Source organism: Adiantum capillus-veneris, chromosome 18 (assembly GCF_014529385.1).
Source record: "Adiantum capillus-veneris isolate H3 chromosome 18, ASM1452938v2, whole genome shotgun sequence".
NCBI classification, from domain to species: Eukaryota; Viridiplantae; Streptophyta; class Polypodiopsida; order Polypodiales; family Pteridaceae; genus Adiantum; species Adiantum capillus-veneris.
The window spans coordinates 130109908-130134771 of record NC_140948.1 but is presented as its reverse complement, the minus strand read 5'-3'; the positions used below and the strand labels follow the sequence as shown (position 1 = coordinate 130134771).

Genomic DNA, 24864 nt, shown 5'->3' with positions numbered 1-24864 from the left:
TCAGCATCTACATAGGACTGGATATGTAGACGCAACTTTCCAATGATGGGTGTCACAGCCTCAGTATGGCCAGGACATGCCAAACCTGCCTCTGCTGTATACCCCATCTCTTCAGGTCTGATTCCCAACTTTGAAGCCAATTCTGGGGAAATGAAGTTGGCTTTGGCACTTGGATCAAAGAAGATAAGCACTGTTTGATCCCTGACCTTTCCCCATGCTCTGCAAAGCTCACTTGCATCTGAATTTGGCTTGTCGCCTACCATATCTGGCACTAGACCAGCCATGGGCTTCTTTCCTTTCCTGTCCTCCTTGTCTTCATAATCAGTTGGCCTTTTCTTTGTAGGACAGTTGTAAGCAATGTGGCCAGGATGCTCACAGATAAAGCATTTGTTCTCTGTCCTCAGGACCTTCTTTTGCTCTTCAGACTTGCGAGGAAAACGTCTTTTCCATTTCTTCGCTGGTCCCTTTTCTGATTCAGCCGAAGCTTTGCCTTTCCCTGCGTTGGCTGGCTCCTGAGTCACTTTAGGAACCTCCTTGGAAACATACTTCTTCGCTGAATTTTTCTTGGCTGATCTTTCCTTGACGCCAGTATCGAATTCACAATCTTCTCCCTTGAGCAAACCATTGCCAGTGTTTGCTACCTCAATGAGCTGCGTCAAAGTAGTGACTTTTGTCTTCGTACAGTACTTTCTCAATTCTTTAGGTAGGCCACAACAGTATTTTTCAATCTGTTCTGTCAATGGCACAAATCTATAGGAAGTTACTGGAAGTAGAGCTTTCCAAAACTTCCGATTGTAGTCATCCAGATTCTTGCAAGTAGCAGCATTAAGCTGGTGCCATTCTGTCATGACATCTGCTTCAAAGTCATCAGATAACCATGCTGCTGCAAAAATCTGCTTAAAGTAAATCCATGTGGACGGAGCTTGCCCTTGAAGCAATAAAGTTGTCCACCATTGTCCCGCATTCCCTGTCAAGAAAGTGGCTGCCTTGCGGACCTTTGAAGCCTCTGTAAAGTTTCCCCCTGCATAGGCCTTGTCAAACTGTTGGAGGAATGAGAGAGCCTTCTTCCTGTCATCAAACCCTGTAAAGGTCGTGAATGACACACCTTTGCCACCTTCTTTGTACGGAGTTGGCCTCTCCAGCGGCGTTAAATTGTCATATGGAAGTGACTGAAACATGGGAACACTATTAGGGTTCATTTGTGTTCCTTGGCCGCTATTAACTTGACCTGGAAATGCCATATTTGGCTGCTGATTTGTAATTCCAGCCATACCAAAATTTGCCTGTGGCATCCCAAATTAGCCCTGAGTGCTCTGAAACCCTGGTAGCATGCCCGTGACACCATACATGGGGTTAGGCATCATCATTTGAGCACCCCCGAACACTGTTCCTGGCGTGTAAAACTGATTTCCAGGTGCATGACCAGCCATGCTCTGGAATACCGATCCACCTCCAAAATAGCCAGGGTGTACTGAAGGTGGTGGGAAGACCTGTTGCATAGCCTGTAGGTTGCTTCCCTGCCCATTAGAACCAGCTATAGGTTGCTGAAAGGTGGCGGGCTGAACTGGTACAGCTTGAAAGACTGGCATCTCAGCCACCTGTTCTTGCACCTTAGGCATAGGTTGTGGAGACTGCATGTTCTCCGTCAAGTGTACAGGTGTTTCCATTGACTGTGCAGTATGAATCACCTGTGCTTGAGCCTTAACAGGCTTTTGAATATGATCGAGTGACCCAACTTGCTGAGACGGAACAGGAGGTTGCAGAAAGGCTAAAAACCTCGGATTCTGCATTACTTGTGTGAACATAGCCACAGCAGTAGCCAACTGGGTCCTGAATATATCATCATCCGTCTGTGGTGGTCTTGAGGACTCACCCACTTCATGTGTCTGTTGACCCTGTGAAGAGGAAACCTCTTCAGTCACATCATCTGGTCTGTCACCCATAATTACAATTCCCTGTGTTTGTTCTATGATCCCCTGTGTCTTCAAACCCAACCTGACCAAGGCTCACTTCTATGGGAAAAAGTGATTTAATCCCGTTGATGGAACCATGAAACCGGCCTGTTCAATCCAAAAAGGGCGGTAGACTTTACTTCAAACCTTGATTTAGCTTTCACCCATTATTAGTCGTCTATTATACCTGCGCTATAGTGACACAAGAGAGGGGAATAGGATACAGATGCTAGAATGCACCTGTATGAGAAGACCGACACCAGATTGGCCCCTAACTTAGGCGCCCCTTTCGGTATTTCTTTATTCTTCCAAAGAGCGAATAAACGCTGTGGATCCCTACAAGCTGCCCCGCACAAACTTGGCTGAATTTCAACTGTTCCGGCCCGATTTCGGCAGCATAACTGTACTAGGACCCTTCACAGTCAGTATTCCCACGCATTGAGTGACTTTCCCGACGCATAAGGGCACTTTGCAAGACCTGGCGAGAATCTGCAGCACGCTGAATTCTCTGTTTTCAGCCCCGAAAATGCGCCAGATCGCCTGTACAGCGGTCCCCTTGCGTCCCCGAACCTCCTGGGGGTATTAGGGTCCGTTTAAGGCCAAAACCCTAAACCTGCAAAAATACACAGCAAGCTGTAATTTACTGTTTCGGGCTCCGTTTCGCGTGCCGGTCGCATCCGTAGCAAGTCCTCGAGCTCCCGCACCTGTAGGGCTACTTGCCCTTTGAATCGGACGAGATTTCTGGCGTGAAACCTCTCCGAATTCACCTGTACCTACGGGGGATTAGCCGCTAGCTAATCCAGTACCTGTGCAAGAGGCTCTTGCCTCGGCAATCGCGCATGAACCCACACAACTGTACATTGGTCAAATGAAAAGCCCACTAGTGGGGCATAACATACTGCCATAGAGGAGAGAGAGGGCAGTGCGTAGCGTGCAGGGCATCACTCCTGGCACCGCACTGTGCATAAGAGGGAAAGCAAGCACTCCATAGCTCTCAACCTGTGACAAAAACTGAAAATGAGCCTCTCCCAGCTTAAAAATCAGCGCCCATTTTTCTGCATGAGGAAAGTGTACCAGAATGTGCCACTTGGCGCATTTACAAGCATTTTCCCGTTTCGGGGTTGCCGCCTAAAAATCTCCCAACTGGTCGCCCAGTTGACTTCACGGCAGAGTAAGAAAATGTTCTCCTTGTCATTCCGGAGGTAATGACGCAAACACATTTTCAAGTCCCAAAATAGCAGTTCCCTAAATTTTAGGAGATGCTGGCATTGTATCTTTCTAGGTCATCCGACCCTCTTTGTACATTGCGGCCACATCCAGAACTGAAATGTAGCCTCTGTAGCAAAGGATTCCACTTTGGCTAGTCAATGACCCCACTTTGGCTAACCATAGTCTTTGTCCAACCTTAGTGCTCTCTTGCCATCAGGCCTGGACTCCCTCTGGACAGTTCCACACTAGCTATGCAATGCAGGGCAGTTAGATTTCCCGAGGGGTGTTTCCAAAAAGTGAAAGTAAATAGATAATAAGAAAGAAATCAACAAAAAGGATAAATAGTAGTCACACGCTGGTGACAGTGCATGTCCAGACACTTGGAGTAGATACATATCCTCTGGTTGCACACATCATGATCATCAGGTTTCCATCAGAACCCATCAGGATCATTTTTACAGTGCATAGACCTATTTTCCCTGTTTTTGACATTTTTCACTTATTATTTTTAAGTGACTTTTGTTGGAAAATAGGTAGGGCAATTTTGCTAAGCTTGTATATAAGAAACCTAGCGCTAGCACTTTCTGGCAGAAGAGGCAGCAGGAGCACCTTGCTCAACAGGAAACTTCTCAGAAAGAGCAACCTCCGCGACAACTCTGGCGTTTTCTCTCACCAGAAGGCCTAGCGTTTTTGCACTTGCAGAATCTTTGGTGACAGTAGACAGCAGATCAGCCCTAGCGTTAGCAGATTTCTCCGAAACAGCAGATCAGCCCTAGCGTTAGGAGTTCCATCAGCAAGGACAGATTTCAGCCCCTAGCGTTTTTGGTTTGCAGATCCACCGTAGCATTTTTGCAGACCTTTGCGACAAGGACATCAAGAACTTCAGCGTTTCAGTTTTTAGTGGTTAGACATCGCAGTAGAACCCCCGAACCTCGCAGATCTCACCTTCCCGCTGCAGATCCTCGCCGCACGGCCAGGTCCCGCAAAGTTTGCAATTTCAGCCCGGAAAACACAGATTTCAGCATCTGCGTTTTCAGCGCGTCGTCGTCGCATTGTCGCCATCGACATTATCACCGACATAGAATCAGAATTCAGTAGATAAAGATTTGCAGATTTCAACCATTAGCATTCTCAGATTTCAGCCCGTCTCGTTGTCATCCTCATTGTCGTCGACATCGTCGGCAAGTCCAAGCATTGTAGAGATTTGTGCAATCATAAGTAGACCGCTCTCGCCATAGAGAGTGGGGCCTTCGAAGGAGGGTTTGACAACATTCTTGTGTCGTATTCTCTTCTCTCTCTATCTCTCAGTCTCAGCACCTTCACTCACAGTATCCATTCACTTTGTTTGTGTCCATTGCACTCTCTCATTAAGGAACGGAAGGCTCTCCCTTCCCAAAGTAAAAGGAACCTTGAGCATAGTTCGGAGCACTTGTAACAGACTTGGACACTCCAAGTCAAGAATCAACCGCGACAACACCAAATAACCACTTCAAAACAAGTCACAGATCACAACAGATGTACACTGGCCCGGCGGAGTTCCGTGCCTAGAGATATTGGCCCCAAAGATTGGCGCCCCTTTCGGTATTTCTTTTTATATTTATCAAATCAAAGTACAAGAGAGTGGCTAGGGTTTCACTCTCAGACTCTGCGTCCAGATGCTCTGAGAAGTGAGGCCCTCACCACTAATTTAAAGGTTACAAGGGATGCCCAAAAGCAGAGCCCCAAAAGCTTCAAATCAAAAGCAATTGCTCTCTCTCTCTCTCTCTCTCACAGAGAGTCAAAACTTGAAAGCAAAAGCATTCTCTCTCTTTCTCATTAGGTAGAGAAAAAGCAAAATTTGCGTCGCTCATCTTTCTTTAAATTTTTTTTAAAAAAAAATAAATAAATTTATAGTCTCCGCGATTTCTGGAAATTAGGATTTCTGGCAGAAATTAGGGTTTGCAGGAATTTTAGGGTTTCTGGCAGAAATTAGGGTTTCTGCTGTCCGCCAGGTCATCACTTTGTGACATACCCCCCTCTTGAAAGCATTGTAATCGACCGCGATTACGCCTGCAAAACCGACAAAAGCCATAAATCGTCTTAGCAGACACTGACTGTTAGTACCTACGTACTAGGAACACACATCTAGCACATGTACAAAATCGACAGTCACATCACACGACATCACAGGACATCACCAGACATCACAGGACATCACATGACATTCAGCATTCATTCGGATCTTAGACCATGATTTATCGGCAATGTAGCTAGCAATCACATCTAGGTCCAATTGGGACCTCATCGATGTCCGATTGACTAACCCCTATTGCAACCATGTCTATTCGAGATCAATCAGACCAAAATGCTGCAGTCATTTCGTCTATTAGTTCTATCACTGAATTGGCAATCTCAAATTGCCCGTCAGTCTGCAAGTGGAACGATGGCCAGAACTGCAACTGCGTGCCAATGTTCTCCCAAATTGCCTTCCAAAACAAACTCATAAATCTGGGGTCTCTGTCGGAGACAATCAGCTCAGACGTGCCATGTATCGGAAAATCATCGTGATCATTCTGTGTTCTCGGGAGATCAAAAATGAAATCCATTTCAATACTTTTCCAGGGGCGGGTGGTATGGGTAAAGGCTTTAACAATCCCTGTGTCTTATGCCTGTCGAAATTGACCTTCTGGCATACTGCGCACAACTCTTCCACGTCCTTTTTGAGTCACGGCCAAAAGAAGTATCTCTCTACCCCTTTCATGGTGGTAGCAATGCCGCGGTGACCCGTAAAAGGTGGACAATGGTATTCAGTCATAACCTTTTCCCTCAACGGCTGTGTAACGCACAACATAGTCTTTTTCATCAAGTAGCCTTCCCGAAGGGAGTATCCGGCTATTGTCTCCCTATCCCGTTTCTGTGTGAAAAATATCTGCAAAATCTGTATCTGTGGCATACCGATCGACCATATCCTCGAAGCTCCTATGATGTATCGCGGAAATAGCCAAAACCAACGGTTTCCGAGACAAAGCATCTACCACCACATTCTTTTGTCCCTGCACATGGACAATCTGGAAATGGAACTGTGACAAGATGTTCGCCCACCGCATCTGCTTTTCCGAAAGCTGCTTCTGTGACAAGAAGTAGCGCAAACTCTGATGGCCTGTAAAGACAGTAAAATCCGCTCCGAGTAGGTAATGCCGCCACTGAGTAAGAGCATGGATAACCGCCAAAAGCTCTTTCTCATAGATCTGTGCTGTCATCTCCGGCCTAGAGAACAAACGGCTCTCGTAAGCTATGACATGGCCTTCTTGCATCAAGAACGCACCCAGACTACGACCACAAGCATCACAATATACTTCAAATGACTTCTGCAAGTCCGGCAAAGTCAAAATAGGTCCCGTAGTCAATTTCTCTTTCAATGTCCGAAAGGCAGTCACCTCTGTGGGTCCCCACGAAAAAGGTACTCCTTTCTATGTCAAGATATGCAAAGGGGAAGCAACCTCTGCAAACTTTCGTATGAACCGCCTGTAGTACGAACACAGTCCCAAGAAGCTTCTAACTTCATGGACATTCCTCAAATCGGGCCAATCACGGATAGTCTCTATCTTGGCCGGTTCCATTTGCACTCTTGCTGCTGACACAATGTGTCCCAAAAAGTGTATCTCTGGTAGGAAAAATTCACTTTTCTTTGCATTAATCACTAACGTGTGATCTCGTAATGCCTGAAAGACTTGAAGCAGATGATCTCTGTGTTCTGCCTCATTCTTGGAGAAAACAATGATGTCGTCAAAGAAAGTGCCAACAAATAGCCTGTACTCTCGAAAAATCCTGTCCATCATCCGATTAAATGTCGCAGGAGCATTGGTTAAACCAAAAGGCATCACCAGAAACTCAAATAAGCCAAAAGTCGTCCGAAAAGCAGTCTTGTAGACATCTCCTGGCGCTATCCCGATCTGATGATATCCACTCTTCAGGTCAATCCTGCTAAAGCACGAGGATCCCTAAAACTTGTCGAGTATATCATCGATCCTAGGAATCGGAAATCTGTTCTCGATGGTGATTTCGTTGAGAGTGCTATAATCGATGCACATTCTCCAAGATCCGTCTTTCTTCAAAACCAACAACACTGGAGAGCAATACGGTGAAGTACTAGGCTGGACAAGACCTTTTTCCAAGAGGTCTTTCACTGGGTTCATAATCTTTTCATTTTGTACTCGGCTCACACGGTAAGGTGGCCGATTTGGTGGCGTGCTTCTAGGTATCAGATCAATGGTTTGATCTTCAGGCCCTCTGAAAAGCAATCGGCATGAGTGTGGAGAAAAATCTTGGCGTTCTTTTGATCAGGTCAAAACATATTCAACCTTTATCCCGCGTTCAGTTCTCTCCCAAAAGAATGAGTAAGAAACTGAAGTTCATCAAGTACAATCTCTAAGCCCTTCATTTATCGAAGTCGCTTTCTCGGCCCGGTAGTCAACCCCGGCGTAGCTCTTGTGGTACCAAGGGATCCTGAGTAGAACGTCACTCGCGTGCCCTGAACACCCCTGTCATTGCAAACAAAGTTTGCTAATGCTCGGTGTAATGGCAACATCCCATCCGGGTGCCAATCAAACTACCTCTGCCTGTGGCGTCAGTCTGTCGGGCGTAATTCCAAATCGAGCCGCCAATTCCAAGTGAAAAGAAGTTGGCCTTGGCTCCTTCAAAAGAGCTTCCTGATCCTTCACTTTGCCCCAAAAGCGGCAAAGTTTGTACTTTCATTCATTAGATTCGGTGCAGGTGCAGGTCCCACGCCATGTGGTACCAGTTCTGCTTTTCTATTTGCCTTTTCTGCCACATTCCTCATCTGCTCTCGAACTCTCAGACCTGTCGTCGTCTTTATCATTCCGTTCTTTCTGTGCCTTTTTAGCACACTTCGCGGAGATATGTCCATGTTCCTTGCATCCAAAGCACTTCCCCTCTCTGATGAAGCGAGTTCTCTCCTCAGGAGTAAGCTTGGGTCGTGCATCCTTTTTCTCTGGGTTGCTCTTTTTCTTTCTACTTTCATTCCCATAAGTCTGTTCGGCTCGTTGTGTCATGGCCTCATCTGTGGGGTAGGTCAGACTGCCAGAGTGAATGGCAAAGCCCCGCTTCGCATGACTCATCAACTCCTGAATAGAAGCTGACTTCTGTTCCAAGCAGTGATCTCGGATCTCTGTAGGTAGACCCAAGGTAAACTGCTCAATCTGTTCTCTGAACGAGATCTTCTTGAATGAAGAGGCGGGTAGAAAAGAGCTCCAGAATCTTTCACAATAAGCATTGATTGTATCTTTCTTGGTCATCCGAAGATGGTTCCAAGCAGCTCGTATATCTCTTTCATATTCTTGCGTCAACCAAGAAGAAATAAAAAGCTTCTTAAATTTCAGCCATTTAACTGGCACAGTCTTGTTAAAAGAAGCGTGGACCACCAAGTACGAGCATTCCCCTTAAGGTAAGAGGTAGCTCTCCGAATCTTGGAGTGTTCTGAATAGCGTCCTCCCTCGAAAGCGATGTCAAACTGTTGTATAAAAGACAAAGCCTTCGAAGCATCTGAGTATCCTGAAAAGTATCAAACTTGATCGAGTGGCCACCTTCCTTAAACTCTTGGACTTTCTTGCTTTTATCTTCGAGAAAGTCATACTGGTTAGCTTTGTAAAAATTCTTCTTGTTCGCATAAAACTTTCCGTCATCGGAATCTGAGCTGTATGTGGACGAGTCCTCAGTAGAACTGTCAGTCTCTGGGCGAGATGTAGCCTTCTTTGCCTTTTTCTTGCCCTTTCCGAAGCTTTGTGTCTTGCTTCGCTTTTTGTTTTTTTCTATCTTCTTCGCTCGAGTCTGAAGAGCTAGAAGAACTGTCAGAAGAAGATGAAGAACTGAGTAAGCCTTCAAACTTGACACACTTCTTCTGTTTCTTTGCCTTGTCAAAAGTTGACTAACGACCCAAATAACCTGGAAAGTCAATGCTTTTCTTCTGCTTTTTGCCGTGCTTTTTGGCTTTCTTTTGCGCGTCAGAAAGCTGAGCAATCTGTGCATCAACCACGTTCTCCAGTTCCTTCTTCATATATTTTCTTGGAGGCAGAAGGTTTCTTGAGAGCGGGTTTCGGGAGTGGTGTTGTGGTTCTCTGCCACTCCATCTGTACCTCTTCCAAAGAGGTCTGGTTCATATATTTTGCCATCTTCGGGTCCTTGGTAAAATTGAGCATCATCTTTGTTGCATCGCCGATCAACTGGCGACGCTCCATCTCTCGCCGCTCCGCCTAAGTAGGCCAAGGCGGGCCATACTCTCTGCCGGAATCTTCGTTGTGATCCCTGCCCGCATCTCTAGATGCAGAGGGAGTCGACTGATCATTGCCTGAAGCCATAGGTGCCGCGGAAAAAAAAATTCGGGGATCGGATTTCCCGTAGAAGAGAAATCGGCCGTGCTCTGATAGCACTGTAACAGACTTGGACACTCCAAGTCAAGAATCAACCGCGACAGCACCAAATAACCACTTCAAAACAAGTCACAGATCACAATAGATGTACACTGGCCCGGCGGAGTTCCATGCCTAGAGATATTGGCCCCAAAGACTGGCGCCCCTTTCGGTATTTCTTTTTATATTAATAAAATCAAAGTACACAAGAGTGGCTAGGGTTTCACTCTCAGACTCTGCGTCCAGATGCTCTGAGAAGTGAGGCCCTCATCACTAATTTAAAGGTTACAAGGGATGCCCAAAAGCAGAGCCCCAAAAGCTTCAAATCAAAAGCAATTGCTCTCTCTCTCACAGAGAGTCAAAACTTGAAAGCAAAAGCATTCTCTCTCTTTCTCATGACGTAGAGAAAAAGCAAAATTTGCGTCGCTCATCTTTCTTTAATTTTGTTTTTTTGTTTTTTTTATAGCCTCCGCGATTTCCGGAAATTAGGATTTCTGGCAAAAATTAGGGCTTGCAGGAATTTTAGGGTTTTTGCTGTCCGCCACGTCATCACTTTGTGACAGCACTCATCTTGAGCAAAGTTCAACATTCACTTCCGCTGCACCTTACACAACCCTGGTGCCTTTTGCCTGTCAAACTTGACCTTTTGGCAAATTCTACATGCTCGCACAAGGGCATCCACATCTCTCCTCAAGATAGGCCAATAGAAGAATGTCTCTACTGCTTTAACTGTCGCATCAATACCACGATGCCCTGCATACGGTGGGACATGACTCTCTTCCATGACCTTATGTCACAATGGCCTAGTGACACAAAGTCTGCCATGCATCATCATAAAACCATCTCTAAGGAGGTAGTGCTCATGATGTTACCCCTCTTGTAACTGTTCAAAGATCCTTGCAAAATCTTCATCAGAAGTATACTGTTCCTTCATGTCATCTAGCTCATGATGATAAGGAATTGACACAGCTGAAATTTGTGGCTTTCTTGATAACGCATCAGCCACAACATTCTTCTTGCCTTCCACATGCATAATCTGAAAGTGGAACATAGAAAGAATGTTTGCCCATCGCATATGCTTTTTGGATAACTTTGACTGTGTCAAGAAGCATCGCAAGGTCTGATGATCTGTTTGAACAACAAAATCAACAGCTAAGAGGTAGTGCTTCCAGCTAGAAAGCGCATGAATCACGGCCAAGAGCTCTTTCTCAAAGACTTGCATAGTCCTCTGTGGCCCTTGCAAAATTCGGCTTTCATAAGCTACTACCCGTTCATCTTGCATTAACATTGCTCCGATGCTACTGCAACACGCGTCACACTGGACCACAAATGACTTCCTGAGATATGGCAAAACAATTACTGGATCTGAAGTCAACTTTTCCTTTAAGAGACTAAAAACTGAAATCTCTTTTTGGGTCCATCTGAAAGTGACCTCTTTCTTTTGCAAAGCGTGAAGAGGTGATGCTATCTCTGCAAAATTCCTAATAAACCTTTTATAGTAGGAACACAATCCCAAGAAGCTACTGACATCGTGCACAGTCTTCAAGTCTGGCCATGTCTTAATAGCTTCGACCTTTGCGGGATCCATTCTCACACCATCCTTTGAGACTATGTGGCCAAGAAAGTGGATCTCTTCCAAGAAGAATTCACTTTTCTTAGGATTGACAAGTAACCTGTGATTGCGCAGCTCTTCGAACACAATGGTCACATGACGCCTATGTTGCTCTTCATTCTTCGAATAGACTATCATGTCATCGAAGAACGTCCCAACAAACTGTTGATGCGAGCCGAAAATCCGGTCCATCATTTTGTTGACGTGGCAGGAGCATTAGTTAGACCAAACGGCATCACTAAATACTCATAAAGACCAAATGTCGTTCTAAACGCAGTCTTGTGCACATCCTCTGGCCTTATACGAATCTCATGGTACCCACTCTTAAGGTCTATCCTACTGAAAATTGCAGCACCGTCTAAACGATTGAGAATATCATCAATTCGAGGAATAGGAAACGTATTCTTGATGGTATTCTTATTTAATGCACGGTAATCAATACACATGCGCCATGAGCCATCCTTCTTCTGCACTAGGAGCACTGGGGAGCAAAAGGGTGAAGAACTAGGCTGAATCAGCCCCTTCTCTAATAACTCCTCAACCTGGCCCATAATCTCTTTCTGCTGCGCCGCACTAACCCTGTAGGGAGGTCTATTTGGTGGGCTACACCCTGGCATTAAATCTATCTGATGGTCCTCGGGTCTCTTTGGTGGCAATTGCGACGGTAATGAATCAGAAAAACAATCACTAAACTTTTACAAGAATGCTGACCTTTCTTTATCTAACTTTGACTCATCATTATCTGAGACATCACGTGTAAAAGTCAAGTACACAGAAAGATGATTCTTCATTGCAGAAGTGATAGCAGAAGCATATACAATAGGGACTGACTCTCCTTTTAGCTTTACATCCAAGATGTGAGTTTTGCCCCTATGCTGTACAGTGATCTTTTTGTTGTAGGCATCCAAGACTCCGTGCACTCGGAACATCCACGGGATCCCCAACAAGGCATCACATCCTTCCACCGGAATGATGTAGAACTCTTCTGTGTCCGCATACGACTGAATACGCATACACAGCTTTCCAATGATGGGAGTAACACACTTTGAGTGGCCGGGACATGCCAATCCTACGTCTGCTGTGTACCCCATCTCTTTAGCTCTGATACCCAACTTCATAGCTATCTTTGGTGAGATAAAGTTGGCTTTGGCACTTGGATCAAAGAAGATGAGTGCCGTCTGATTCCCAACTTTACCCCATGCCTTGCATAACTCACTGGCATCCGTACTAGGCCTATCACCCACCATGTCTGGCACCAAACCTGCCGTGGGTTTAGGCTTCTTGCCTTTCTGGTCCTCTTTATCCTCTGAGTCAGCTGGTCTTTTCCTTTGTGGACAATTGGTAGCAAAGTGACCAGGCTGCTTGCATATAAAGCATTTATTTTCAGCCATTAGGACCTTCTTTTCTTCGAGCGACTTGCGCACAAAAGGCTTCCTTTTCTGTTTCTTTGCCTGCGCTCTAGAAGTCACGGCTGAATCCTTATCTTTGGTGGCCTTTTCTGACCCCTGTGACGCTTTAGGAGCCGTTTTCACAAAGGGCTTCTTCGCTGAATTTTTCTTTTGTTGCCCTCCTTTCTCGTTGCTCGGAAACCCACTTCCTCTCCTTTCAGCAAGGGAAGACCAGTGTTAGCAACTTCCATTAGCTGAGTGAGGGTAGCCACTCTGTTCTTGGTACAGTAATCGTGAAGCCCTTTAGGCAGCGCACAACAATACTTCTCTATCTGCTCTGTCAATGGCACAAATCTGTAGGAGGTCACTGAGAGTAACGCTTTACAAAACCTCCGATTGTACTCCTGCAAGCTCTTGCATGTAGCCGAAGTAAGCTGGTGCCAATCTGTCACGACGTCGGCTTCAAATTCATTTGACAGCCAAGCAGATGCAAACATTTGCTTGAAGTAAACCCAAGTGGCAGGTGCCTGTCCTTTGCATTAACAATGCCGTCCACCATGTAAACGCATTGTCCTTTAAGAAAGTGGCAGCTTTCCTGACCTTCGAGGCCTCTGTAAAATTCCCTTCTGCATAAGCTGTATCAAACTGTTGGAGGAAAGTGAGAGCCTTTGCTTTATCCTCAAAGCCACTGAAAGTACTGAACTTTATAGTCGCACCACCTCTTTGTAAGCTTTCGGCTTCTCCAATGCCCCCAAGTTGTCATAAGGAATGGTATGCAACATGGGCACTGTAGTAGGCATGATCGGCACATCTTGGCCATTTACATTTTGCGTCAGAGGTGCGATATCTGGTTGCTGTCCAGAAAAACCAGCCATGCCAAAATGACCCTGTGGCACCCCAAACTGGCCCTGGTTGCACTGAAAACCGTGTTGTATGCCGATACTACCATACATGGGGTTTGGCATCATGCCTTGCATACCCCCAAACACTGTTCCTTGCATCTACGGCTGACTTCCAGGCGCATAACCAGCCATACTTTGGAACATTGATCCACCCCCGAAATACCCAGGATGTATCGTGGGTGGTGGAAAAACCTAGTGCATAGCCTGGTATCCAGTTCCTTGTCCATTCAAGACAGCATGCGGGCTCTGAAAGGTGGCGGGCTGAACTGGCATAAACTATGGAATAGGCGTTCTAGCCACCTGTTCAAGCATAGGAAGAACCTGTTTTGGAGCCCCTGACTCCGCAACATGCGATTGTTCCCTATCCTGCTGAGTCGCATAAAGTACCTGGGCTTGAGCCTCAACAAGCTCTGAACGTGGTGTAGGTTGCCTAATTTGCTGTCGCATTGGTGGCGCTTGCAAGAACTCCATAAACCTTGGATTTGCAAGAACTCCATAAACCTTGGATTTTGCACCAGTTGCAAAAAGATATTCAGTACGGCAACTAACTGAGTCCTGAACGCATCATCCTCAAGTTGCCCAGTCATGAAGCCCTGTACTACTGGAGGGACATGAGGCGTGCAAAAAAACTTGGTGGCCTCTACACCAAGACGATGCACACGGACCTCATCAAGGGAGGGCAAAATAAACCTTGGGGCACCACCTAGCTAAAAGTGCGGCTAGGACGCAAAGTGAGAATCAGCACATAGTACACATGCACAAAGGCATTGGGATACGCACTCATGTTGCAGCCTCATCAGGTTAACTTCTAACACCCAAGTGAGATTGCGCACGCGAAAGAAATCCAAATGGAAGGATGAAGGTATGAGGAAACCACTCTTGTGATGTGGGAGGCTTAAAGGGGTGCCTATTCAAGACCTCTCTTGACCAACTTTGTCAAATGGTTGCAATGGCAAGGGCAATTGTGTGCGTATGTGATTGAGAGAGAGAGAGAGAGAGGAGAATAAGAAGAGAAGGTAATGGAAATGTGTTGGAGAGTGGAGAGAATGAAGGGAAGAAGGATCAATCACAATACAATGCAATGCTTCACTATAGTCTCAAGCCTCCACAATCTGCGACATACTCACACATACTCTACACACATACTCACAAGCAAAGAGACTGAACATTATGAAAACTTCAATGTGGAGTGGAATAAGGGTAAGCATCACAACTCCATCAAAGGGAAGGTTGCAAGTAGCAAAGCTCACACACAAATATAACTTGCTAATGACAAGATATACATAAAACCCCACCCCCCAATACACTAGTGGTGTCCTAGTGTTGCACTTAAGTACTTAGTGAAGGAAATATACAATGTGGAGAGCCCCCTTTGGCTGAGATCGGGGTTCTTTATATAGATTTTCTTGCATGATTATATTTAGGGATAATTACAATTTACAAGGCTAAACCGGGGGGGGCAAACTGAGATATCTTGGGAGCCACCACCTTGTCCTTGTAGATGCTTCTCTTAGAAGCTTCTTCTTGCCACTTGTAATGGTGCTTCTTCATCACCCACTTGCAGAAATTTTATTTACCCTTGAGCTTTTGAATATATTGAGTTCTCATCTCATCATTGTTGGTAGAGGGAAGTGATTAATGAGGCATAGTAAAGAGGTAGATGTGTATATATGAGAATGAGTGAGAGTGAGAGGTGAAGAGATTGATTTTTCTGAGTTTTATGGTTGATTTGAGTGGGGTGAAGTGGGATTTGTGATGAAAGATAGGAATTCATATTGAATACATACTTGTGTGATTGTGTGTGTAGTTAACTAGTGCATGTATGTAGCTAACTAGTGCACATCCTTACAAGAAAGGGGAAGGTGATGAAGTGCAGCCATGGAAGCTTGGGAGGGCTGATTAGGAATGAACAGTGAAGGTAGTTTTGTGCAAAACTAAGTGTGTGTGAGCAAGAACATGAATAGGGCAAGATAAGCGAAGACTAGGTGATAGGAAAAAAGGCCCAAAATATGTGTTTTTCCACCAAAATGGCTCCAATATGGGTCCCAAAGGGTTCCATTGGAATTTTGAGGATAGGTGGCAAGGGGAGGGCGTGGAGGGGGTCCTAGGGGGGTCTACTTATGATATGGGATCCATACTTTTAGAAAACTATTGGAAAAAATGATAAAAAAGGCTTGTTTTTCTTGTATCCTTATGAGCCAAAGGGGAAGGTGGCCCACATCACATGCACCTTGCGGGAGTCCTCCATTATGCACCACATAAGCTTGACACCTCAGGATACCTCAAGGGCCCGTGATGTCACCAAGCATCTTATCTATACACAAGGAAATTTCTGAATAGAAAATTCTTGAATGGTGGATCTTGCCACTTGACTTTCCAAACTTCACTCTTTCCCTAAGTAAAATTAACTCACATTCCCTTTACAAATGGAGTTCACCAATGTATGGAACTCATTCCCATGTGAAGCTCATGCATGCGGAAAAAACCGAGCCATGATTAGGCAGCATCCCCCAAGCGTATCCTGTCAACTAGCTATAATTTTTTGTCCGCACTAGCATCACGCATGGAGCTGGAAGCCTTCAAAATGCAAGCTGAATTTTTTAAATTTTTTTCTCTTTTTATTTTTTTGGTTTTTTTTCTCTTGGCTATGTACAAGTGACGGCTTCTTGGGGGGGGGGGGGGGGGGTCATTAAAAGCATGCATCATATAGCCCTCCTCTGATGGCTGGAGACATTTATGTCTCTAGCCTGTGTCCCAATCTGAAAAGTTATCAGCAATGCATGGAAAAGTGTCAGCACACTCCTCAACCAATCTGCAATTGTATGGTTTAAGCCACCATCCATTTATTGGGGTTTGATGCAACTTTCCATCCAGATCTTTTAGCCTATAACTTCCATTTAGGAACTTTTGCACTACCACAAAAGGCCCCTCCCATTTCAACAAAAACTTACCATCCTTCCTATGGTCGAATCGGTTGTCATACTGCAGCACAAGAGATCCCTCTTTGATATCTTTCTTTATCAACTGGCTATTGAACTTTTTTCGTCGCTTCTCGCAACTCTACCTCTATGGGTAGAAGAGCCTCTTGCCCATACACTAGGTGAAAAGGCGTGTACTCCAAAGAGGTCTTGAAAGATGTCTTGTAAGCCCAGAGTGCTGCATCTAAGTGTTTGTCCCAGGCCTTTGGGTGCATATGCACTTGCTTAGTGATAATTTACAAATAAGACCATTCACCTTCTCAACCAACCCATTACATTGAGGATAATAAGGAGTAGAGTGCCTACGCTTTATCTTCAATTTTTCCATTAATTCCCCTACTAGATCTGCTCGAAACCCAGGTCCTCTATCAGATAGGATCTCCAAAGGTGTACCAAACTTGCAACAAATGCACTCAAAGATGAAGTCACCCACATCTTTGGCAGTGATCCTCCTAGTAGAGCATGCCTCTGCCCATCGTCATGTAGTCTACCCCCATGAGGACATACTCCTTTGCGGACTGCGTGCATGGTAATGGTCCGATTGCATCAATACCCAATTTTTCAAATGAGCCATAAGCTGAGATAGGACTCTGTTTCTCATAGGCTAACCTCCTAGGACTAGCCTTTTGACAGACCTCACAAGTGTGGCACCGGTGTTGCACATCTCGGTGTAGACTTGGCCAAACAAAACCAGCTTGGAGAATCTTCCTACTAGTGATTTCTTGAGCAAAATGCCCACCACACACTCCCTCATGACAACTACTTAGAATCCCCTTGATCTCTTTGGTAGAAGGCACTTTTCTGAACAGTGCATCCTTTTCTCTGCAGTACAAATCTTCATTCACTATGCAGTACGTGGTAGCCTTCCTAGCTAGCCATCTCCGTTCATTGCGACTCATGTGCTTAGGAGCCTCGCAGTGCTCCAACAAATAGAGAATGTCCTCTAGTTCTTCTTTGCCTTGAAATAGTGGGACCTTTACGGTGATAGCCCCCAACATGACATTTTGCAACTCTTCTGTAGCCAACACATCTGCTTCTTTGTTCTTCTCCCTTGGCACAAAGTGGATTCGTGCACTCTTAAACTTCCTCATTAGAGATTTGGCCTCCCTTATTTTGGTAGCTAGTTTGTCACTCTTACAAGCCCACACCCCTATCATTTGTTTCACTATCAACATGGAATCACCAAAAACATTTAACCTAGTTATGCCATTGGAGAGACACCATTGTAACCCCAAGATGAGAGCCTGATACTTTGCTTCATTATTGGAGTGAGCCTCTTCCAGCTGAAACCCTTTGCAAAAAGCCTTTTATCCCAAAGGATTTAACACAACAATTCCTGCTAACGCTCTGTCTTTTACCCGTTTGTAGGCACCATCAAAGTATAAACTGTGAGCCTCCAAAAGAAGCTCAGTCTCGGCTAAGGGGGAAGTCTTGCTAGGCTGCACTTTCTCTGGTCTTTCATAGCATCGTTGTGTTAGCACATCTGCTAGGCATGCCCTAGTAGTTCTCTCCACTTGTATTGTGTAATCAAACTCCTGTAGTTGCACCACCCATTTTGCTATCCTTGCGGATAGTTCCATGTGTTGCAAAGCATATGGGAAAACATCCTCAGTGGTAAGCACAACAAACCTTTTTGGTAACAAGTAAGCCCTAAACTTTTCCACCGCAAATTTAAATGCCAAGACCAACTGTTCTGTAGAGGTGAAGCCCTTCTCTGCTACAGTCATAACTCTACTTACAACATAGATAGGTCTCATCAAGAGTGTCTTTGGGTCCTTTTGCATCAAAACTGCCCCCAATGCCTCGCAGCCAAGGCTAGGGTTGACATAGAAGGTCTCCTCCCAGCAAGGTTGCAAGACAGTAGGTAAAGATCCCATAATTTTCTTAAACACCTCTCACTATTCCCATCCCATGCCAAGGTAGCTTGCCTTGTGAGTTGCTGCAGTGGATAGATTGCTTGTGAAAGGAGATGAATGAAGCGATTCAAATAGCGTACCTTTTGCAAAAATGATACCAATTGTTTCGTGTTTGAAGGTGAAGGTAGAGCAAGGAGTGACTTCACTTTCTCGGGATCAGCTTCTATCCCTTTCTCAGACACTACATGACCCAAAAGAGTTACCTTGGATTCCCCAATGTGGCACTTATCCTTGTTGAGTTGCCCTCCCAATTGAGCTAGTCGTGTAAACCCTTCATCTATCTTGCTCAAGTGTAATGCTCTAGAGCTATAGATGCAAAAGTCATCAATGAAGACTTTGATAGACTTACCAAAATAGGGCTGAAAAACCAAATTCATGAACCGTTGGAAGGTAGCTGGGGCATTAGTCAGGCCAAATGGCATAGCCCGATATGCAAAACATCCCCATGGTGTAATAAAAGTTGTCAACCGTTGATCTTCATCTGCAATCCTTATTTGAAAATACCATGAATATCCATCACACAGTATACCTCTCATGACCTGCCACTTCATTCAAGATCTCATCTTGAAAAGGGAGAGGAAAATGATCCCTCTTCGTGGCAGCATTTAGTGGCTTGTAATCTACACACACTCTCCACTTACCATTTTTCTTCGGAGTTACCACCACTGGGGATACCCATTCTGAATCCTCTACGAGATAAATGAACCCTGCTTTAAGGAGCCTCTTTACCTCCTTTAGCAGTGCGTCTTGCTGGACCACTCCAAGCCTTCTTTGCTTCTGCACGACTGGTCTACTACCTTCCTTAAGCTGAATGCGATGTTGTGTCACTGTGACCCCTTTGATGTGCTCATAATATGTGATGAAAAGGCCAGCATGTTTCCTTAAGATCTGTATGTAAGACTCCCTTTCCTCTTGAGGCAAGTCCTTGGCTAGCATGGTCTCTAGTCCTTTTTCATCTATTTCACCTTGGATGTCTTGGCTCTTCTCCTCTTCTGGATCTCGCAGCAATATACCCATCACCTAAAGAGAGCTTGCCTCATCTTCGGACCAGTGTTACCAGGGAACGCCTCCCTATGGGTTGGGAACGCCGGAACGACGTTCCGGAGGGTCTTCATGGCCCGGAACGGCCAGACGTTCCGCAGGGGTTTTTGGTACCGGAACGGCCAGCCCGGAACGGCTGGGAATGGCAGATTTTCAGATTTTTGAGCTTTATCTTGTGAGGCTCCCCCTTCTTAAATGCCCTTCCCCCCACCCCTTACCTTCACAGTGCACACAAGCTCTCAAGGGTGAAAGCTCAAGCTCTACCCTCTCGAGTCTCGAGTCTTGACTCTCAAGCTCTAGCCTTGTTAGTCGGCAAGGCTCTCTCCCTCTCCCCCTCTCTCTCAAGCTCTCTCGAGAGTCGAGTCTCCCACTTTTAAGCTCTCTCTCTCTCTCTCTCTCTCTCTCTCTCTCTCTCTCTCTCTCTCTCTCTCCGCGTCCCTCCCCCCTCAAGCTCTCAAGCCTATACGACATACGTTGGCCATAATAAGGTTGAATGGTCTTCAAATCAAGTTTTCTGTGAGTATTAGAGTCAAAGGACTCTGACACTACTATATTTGAATCACACAGAGCTTAAAATTGCATTATTTGGGTGTTTTTATGCCTCCCGTTCCGGACCCCTCACCGTTCCCCCGTTCCGCGGGGGATCCCGTCGCCGTTCCCGTTCCGCGTTCCGGGTAACTATGCTTCGGACGTCTGCTGATCAGATGAGGAGTAATCACTCGTACTCCACTCATCCGTAGAAGACTCTAGCTCTAGATTCTGTTGCCTACCTAACTTCATGTCATAAACAATCTTTTGCTGCTTCCCACCAGACTTGCTTTTTAGCCGCAACTCCAATGCTCCAGTTTCCCAGTCTTGCCTAGCCTTCATTGCCATGAGCCAAGGCCTCCCAAGGATTAATGGGTAGCCCTCCCCCTTGGTAGAGATCACATATGCATTTATTGACACACTCACCCCAAAAACCGACACCCTTACTCCATTTACCTTGCCTACACATGCAATATGAACATTGTTTTCCATCTTTGCCTGCAAGGAAGTGTGCTCATTCACTTCTAACCCAAGTCTGTGCATAAGCTTTTCTGTCATTACACAAATTTTTGCTCCTCCATCCACATAAGCATTAGAGATCCGTTGGTCCTTGATCTCAGCCTCTACTACTGGTACAATATCTTTGATTCCCCGGGCACTGATGGCCCCAACAGACTTACCTTTAGCTCTCCTAGTGCTCACCATCTTGGACCAAGCCCTCCTCATCTTAGGTGAGAGATGAAGGAGTTGCTGCCAAGTGATCTTTGGCCCTTGCTTACTAACATCTGCCACAAGGTCATATGGTAAAGATCCCACTCCAAGTGGAAAATCCTCCAAGCCAATGTGTCTCCTAGACCTATTTTTCCTTTTCTTTGCATCCTTGGGAGCTTGTGATGATCCTTCTTGAGGAACCTCTTCGCGCTCTGAGACATCCATCTCATCAGATTTGTGTCTCCTTACCCTTTTGATTGGCATTGCATCAGCTTCACTCACCTTTGCCTTCCCCTTATCTTTGCCATGATCTAGGCTAATGACTGATACTGCCCGCTCTTCACCCCCAGGAGGGAGTGGGGGAATTTCCGCTGGTGCGAGTGGTGGTGGTGCCGGGGGCCTTAATATCTGTATTGGTGGTGCCATGGGTGCGACAGGCCTTGCTTGTGACCTATCACGTGGAGGAGTTACTTGCTATCGGGGTAGGCGTCGTGGATTACCATTCCCTTGGCGAGGAAAGGGGCAATAATACATACCGTGACCTACCTGCCCACAATTGTAGCATACATATTCCCTAGCTTGCCGTTGACCACCTTCACGATTAGCTCCATTGGCTGGTGGTGGGGGTCTCACACCTTGAACCAAGTTTAAGGAGAGGCTTTCCAAATGCTTGGTAATCTGTTGCAATAGCTCCTGTTGTGCAATTTCAGGGTTGGTTGGGGCCACCCCTCCCACTGGCCGTGGCTGTTGTGCCATTGGTGGAGGCTCGATTCCTCCTCGCAATTGAGCTTGAAACTTCAGCTTACGATCCTTCTCTCTTGCATGAAGAATGGCTTGATCATAGGAAGTTGGAAACTTCCTTTTCACTTTTTTTCGTAGGATCGGATAAATTCCTGCTAAAAAGCAGTCCTTCTTAAGACAATCAGGTGCCCTTTCTCCCTCGCCTAAGGAGGATGACCACTTCTCCCAGAGCTTGAGAAACTGATCTTCGTATGCCTTATAATTATTTGGCAAAGACTGACGGAGTTCTTGAAGTTGTCTCCAAATTTCATCTGGGGACTCTTGATGTTAATTGTTGCTGAGAAAAGTCTATCTTTAATCTCTCCCAATCCTCTCTCACGTCTGAAGGGAGCGTCTGGTACCAAGCCTTGGTCCCCTCTCGCAAAACTAGTGGGAAGGCCCTGACCTTAGTAGCTTCCTCATCTCGCCCGGATACCAAGAAGGCCATTTCTAGATTGTCTAGAAAATCAGAGGCAACTTCACCCGACTTCCCATAGAAGTTTGGGAAAGCCATCTGCTCAAGATCTCAAAATTGCAACACCCTTTTTTTTTTGAAATCTTTATATATTTATATATTGATTTGAAAATCACAATGGTTTGTACAATGGGCTGGAATTGAGTTTAATGATCAAGGAGCTAGAACAAAATGAAAATAGATACATCAAATGAGTGATGATAATCCAGTAGAGGTAGGATGATAGGATGTGGGGATCTAAGGATTTCATCTAATACTTGGGGTCCAAACAAGAAGACTATTTTTTGCTGGTAGAATATTTTCCTATCGACATATATGTTCACATGCATATGACTTAGGAAGCTAAAAGGAAAAAATTGTGGCCCGTTATCTATGATCACAGGGTAAAAACTTACTTATTGTAGTCACACCTTTTTGGCCTTGACAAGGTTGTATATCCACAATAGATCACAACCCTTCATGACTTCCACCTTACCAAACTCCTTAGCTACCATCACATAGGGAGTGATGACGACGTGCTTGACAACTCCGAGGTTTTTTGCTAATAACAATTGCAGGTAGTTGCCGTAATCAAACCGTTGTGTGAAGAGCACTCCATTTAGGTGTAAATCTCCCCCAATCCACTCTATTGCATCTGTGGCGGACAGCTTCTATAAGATGAGTTGCAAGGGAAGAGCAGGGAGGCTCTCAACCCGCTCTCCAAAGCACCGATGACAATAGCCGAACCACTCTTCCTTTGGACATGGAAGTGCCCTTGATGTCCCTGCTTCGAGGTTGACAAAGTGTACTGATTGCACTCGCATACAGTCCGCAAAACGGTATGCGACCTTACGTCGCTTTGTCTCAAAGGACGGCCACCATGGTAGCCTGGGTGGAATCTTAACTACTGCGTTTGAAACGGGCTTTGAACTTGAAGCACCAGCATCACTAAGTGCCTCCTTCCCTTTGCGTACCATGTACTTTCAAGCTTGTCTAGACCCTTCTCTTTCTTTCACTCGTGCAACAGCCTTGGGCCACTTAGGAGTGGTTATGACTCTCTTCTTCTTTGAGGATTCTTCAGGAAAAAGAAGTTTGACTACTCTCTTTCCTCCCTTGATGTGGACGCACTCGTCAGTATGGATGTCGACGTAGAAAACCTCTGCCTCGAGTGTGCTTGTCGAGGTTTCTTCACTCATATGCAAGGAAACTAAAGGCTTAGCAAACCCTCCTCAGTGGGGGCACCATTTAATGAGGCGTGCAAAAAAACTTGGTGGCCTCTACACCAAGACGATGCACACAGACCTCATCAAGGGAGGGCAAAAAAAACTTTGGGGCACCACCTAGCTAAAAGTGCGGCTAGGACGCAAAGTGAGAATCAACACATAGTACACATGCACAAAGGCATTGGGATACGCACTCATGTTGCAGCCTCATTAGGTTAACTTCTAACACCCAAGTGAGATTGCGCACGCGAAAGAAATCCAAATGGAAGGATGATGGTATGAGGAAACCACTCTTGTGTTGTGGGAGGCTTGAAGGGGTACCTATTCAAGACCTCTCTTGACCAACTCTGTCAAATGGTTGCAATGGCAAGGGCAATTGTGTGCGTATGAGAGAGAGAGAGAGAGAGAGAGAGAGAGAGAGAGAGAGAGAGAGGAGAATAAGAAGAGAAGGTAATGGAAATGTGTTGGAGAGTGGAGAGAATGAAGGATCAATCACAATACAATGCAATGCTTCACTATAGTCTCAAGCCTCCACAATCTGTGACATACTCACTCATACTCTACACACATACTCACAAGCAAAGAGACTGAACATTATGAAAACTTCAATGTGGAGTGGAATAAGGGTAAGCATCACAACTCCATCAAAGGGAAGGTTGCAAGTAGCAAAGCTCACACACAAATATAACTTGCTAATGACAAGATATACATAAAACCCCACCTCCCAATACACTAGTGGTGTCCTAGTGTTGCACTCAAGTACTTAGTGAAGGAAATATACAATGTGGAGAGCCCCCTTTGGCTGAGTTCGGGGTTCTTTATATAGATTTTCTTGCATGATTATATTTAGGGATAATTACAATTTGTTAAACCGGGGGGCCACCACCTTGTCCTTGTAGATGCTTCTCTTAGAAGCTTCCCCTTGCCACTTGTAATGGTGCTTCTTCATCACCCACTTGTAGAAATTTTATTTACCCTTGAGCCTTTGAATATATTGAGTTCTCATCTCACCATTGTTGGTAGAGGGAAGTGATTAATGAGGCATAGTAAAGAGGTAGATGTATATATATGAGAATGAGTGAGAGTGAGAGGTGAAGAGATTGATTTTTTTGAGTTTTATGGTTGATTTGAGTGGGGTGAAGTGGGATTTGTGATGAAAGATAGGAATTCATATTGAATACATACTTGTGTGATTGTGTGTGTAGTTAACTAGTGCATGTATGTAGCTAACTAGTGCACATCCTTACAAGAAAGGGGAAGGTGATGAAGTGCAGCCATGGAAGCTTGGGAGGGCTGATTAGGAATGAACAGTGAAGGTAGTTTTGTGCAAAACTAAGTGTGTGTGAGCTAGAACATGAATAGGGCAAGATAAGCGAAGACTAGGTGATAGGAAAAAAGGCCCAAAATATGTGTTTTTCCACCAAAATGGCTCCAATATGGGTCCCAAAGGGTTCCATCTGAATTTTGAGGGTAGGTGGCAAGGGGAGGGCGTGGAGGGGGTCCTAGGGGGTATGATATGGGATCCATACTTTTAGAAAACTATTGGAAAAAATGATAAATAAGGCTTGTTTTTCTTGTTTTCCTTATGAGCCAAAGGGGAAGGTGGCCCACATCACATGCACCTTGCTTTGGAGTCCTCCATTATGCACCACATGAGCTTGACACCTCAGGATACCTCAAGGACCCGTGATGTCACCAGCATCTGATCTATACACAAGGAAATTTCTGAATAGAAAATCTTGGGATGGTGGATCTTGCCACTTGAC

The 24864-nt window shown here is 45.3% G+C and overlaps 2 protein-coding genes across 4 annotated transcripts in view; one reads left to right on the top strand and one right to left on the bottom strand.

Moving 5' to 3' along the window:
* LOC147436403 (nudix hydrolase 20, chloroplastic-like) overlaps positions 1-24864 on the top strand; it is a 209396-nt gene that overhangs the window by 24858 nt on the left and 159674 nt on the right. The gene's annotated exons all lie outside the window — the stretch shown is intronic.
* Positions 20081-21397, bottom strand: LOC147436405 (uncharacterized). Its single transcript, XM_086488840.1, has 2 exons — positions 21142-21397; positions 20081-21012 (listed from the first exon to the last, which is right to left on the bottom strand). The coding sequence occupies exons 1-2, from the start codon at positions 21395-21397 to the stop codon at positions 20081-20083; spliced, it is 1188 nt and encodes a 395-aa protein (XP_086344966.1).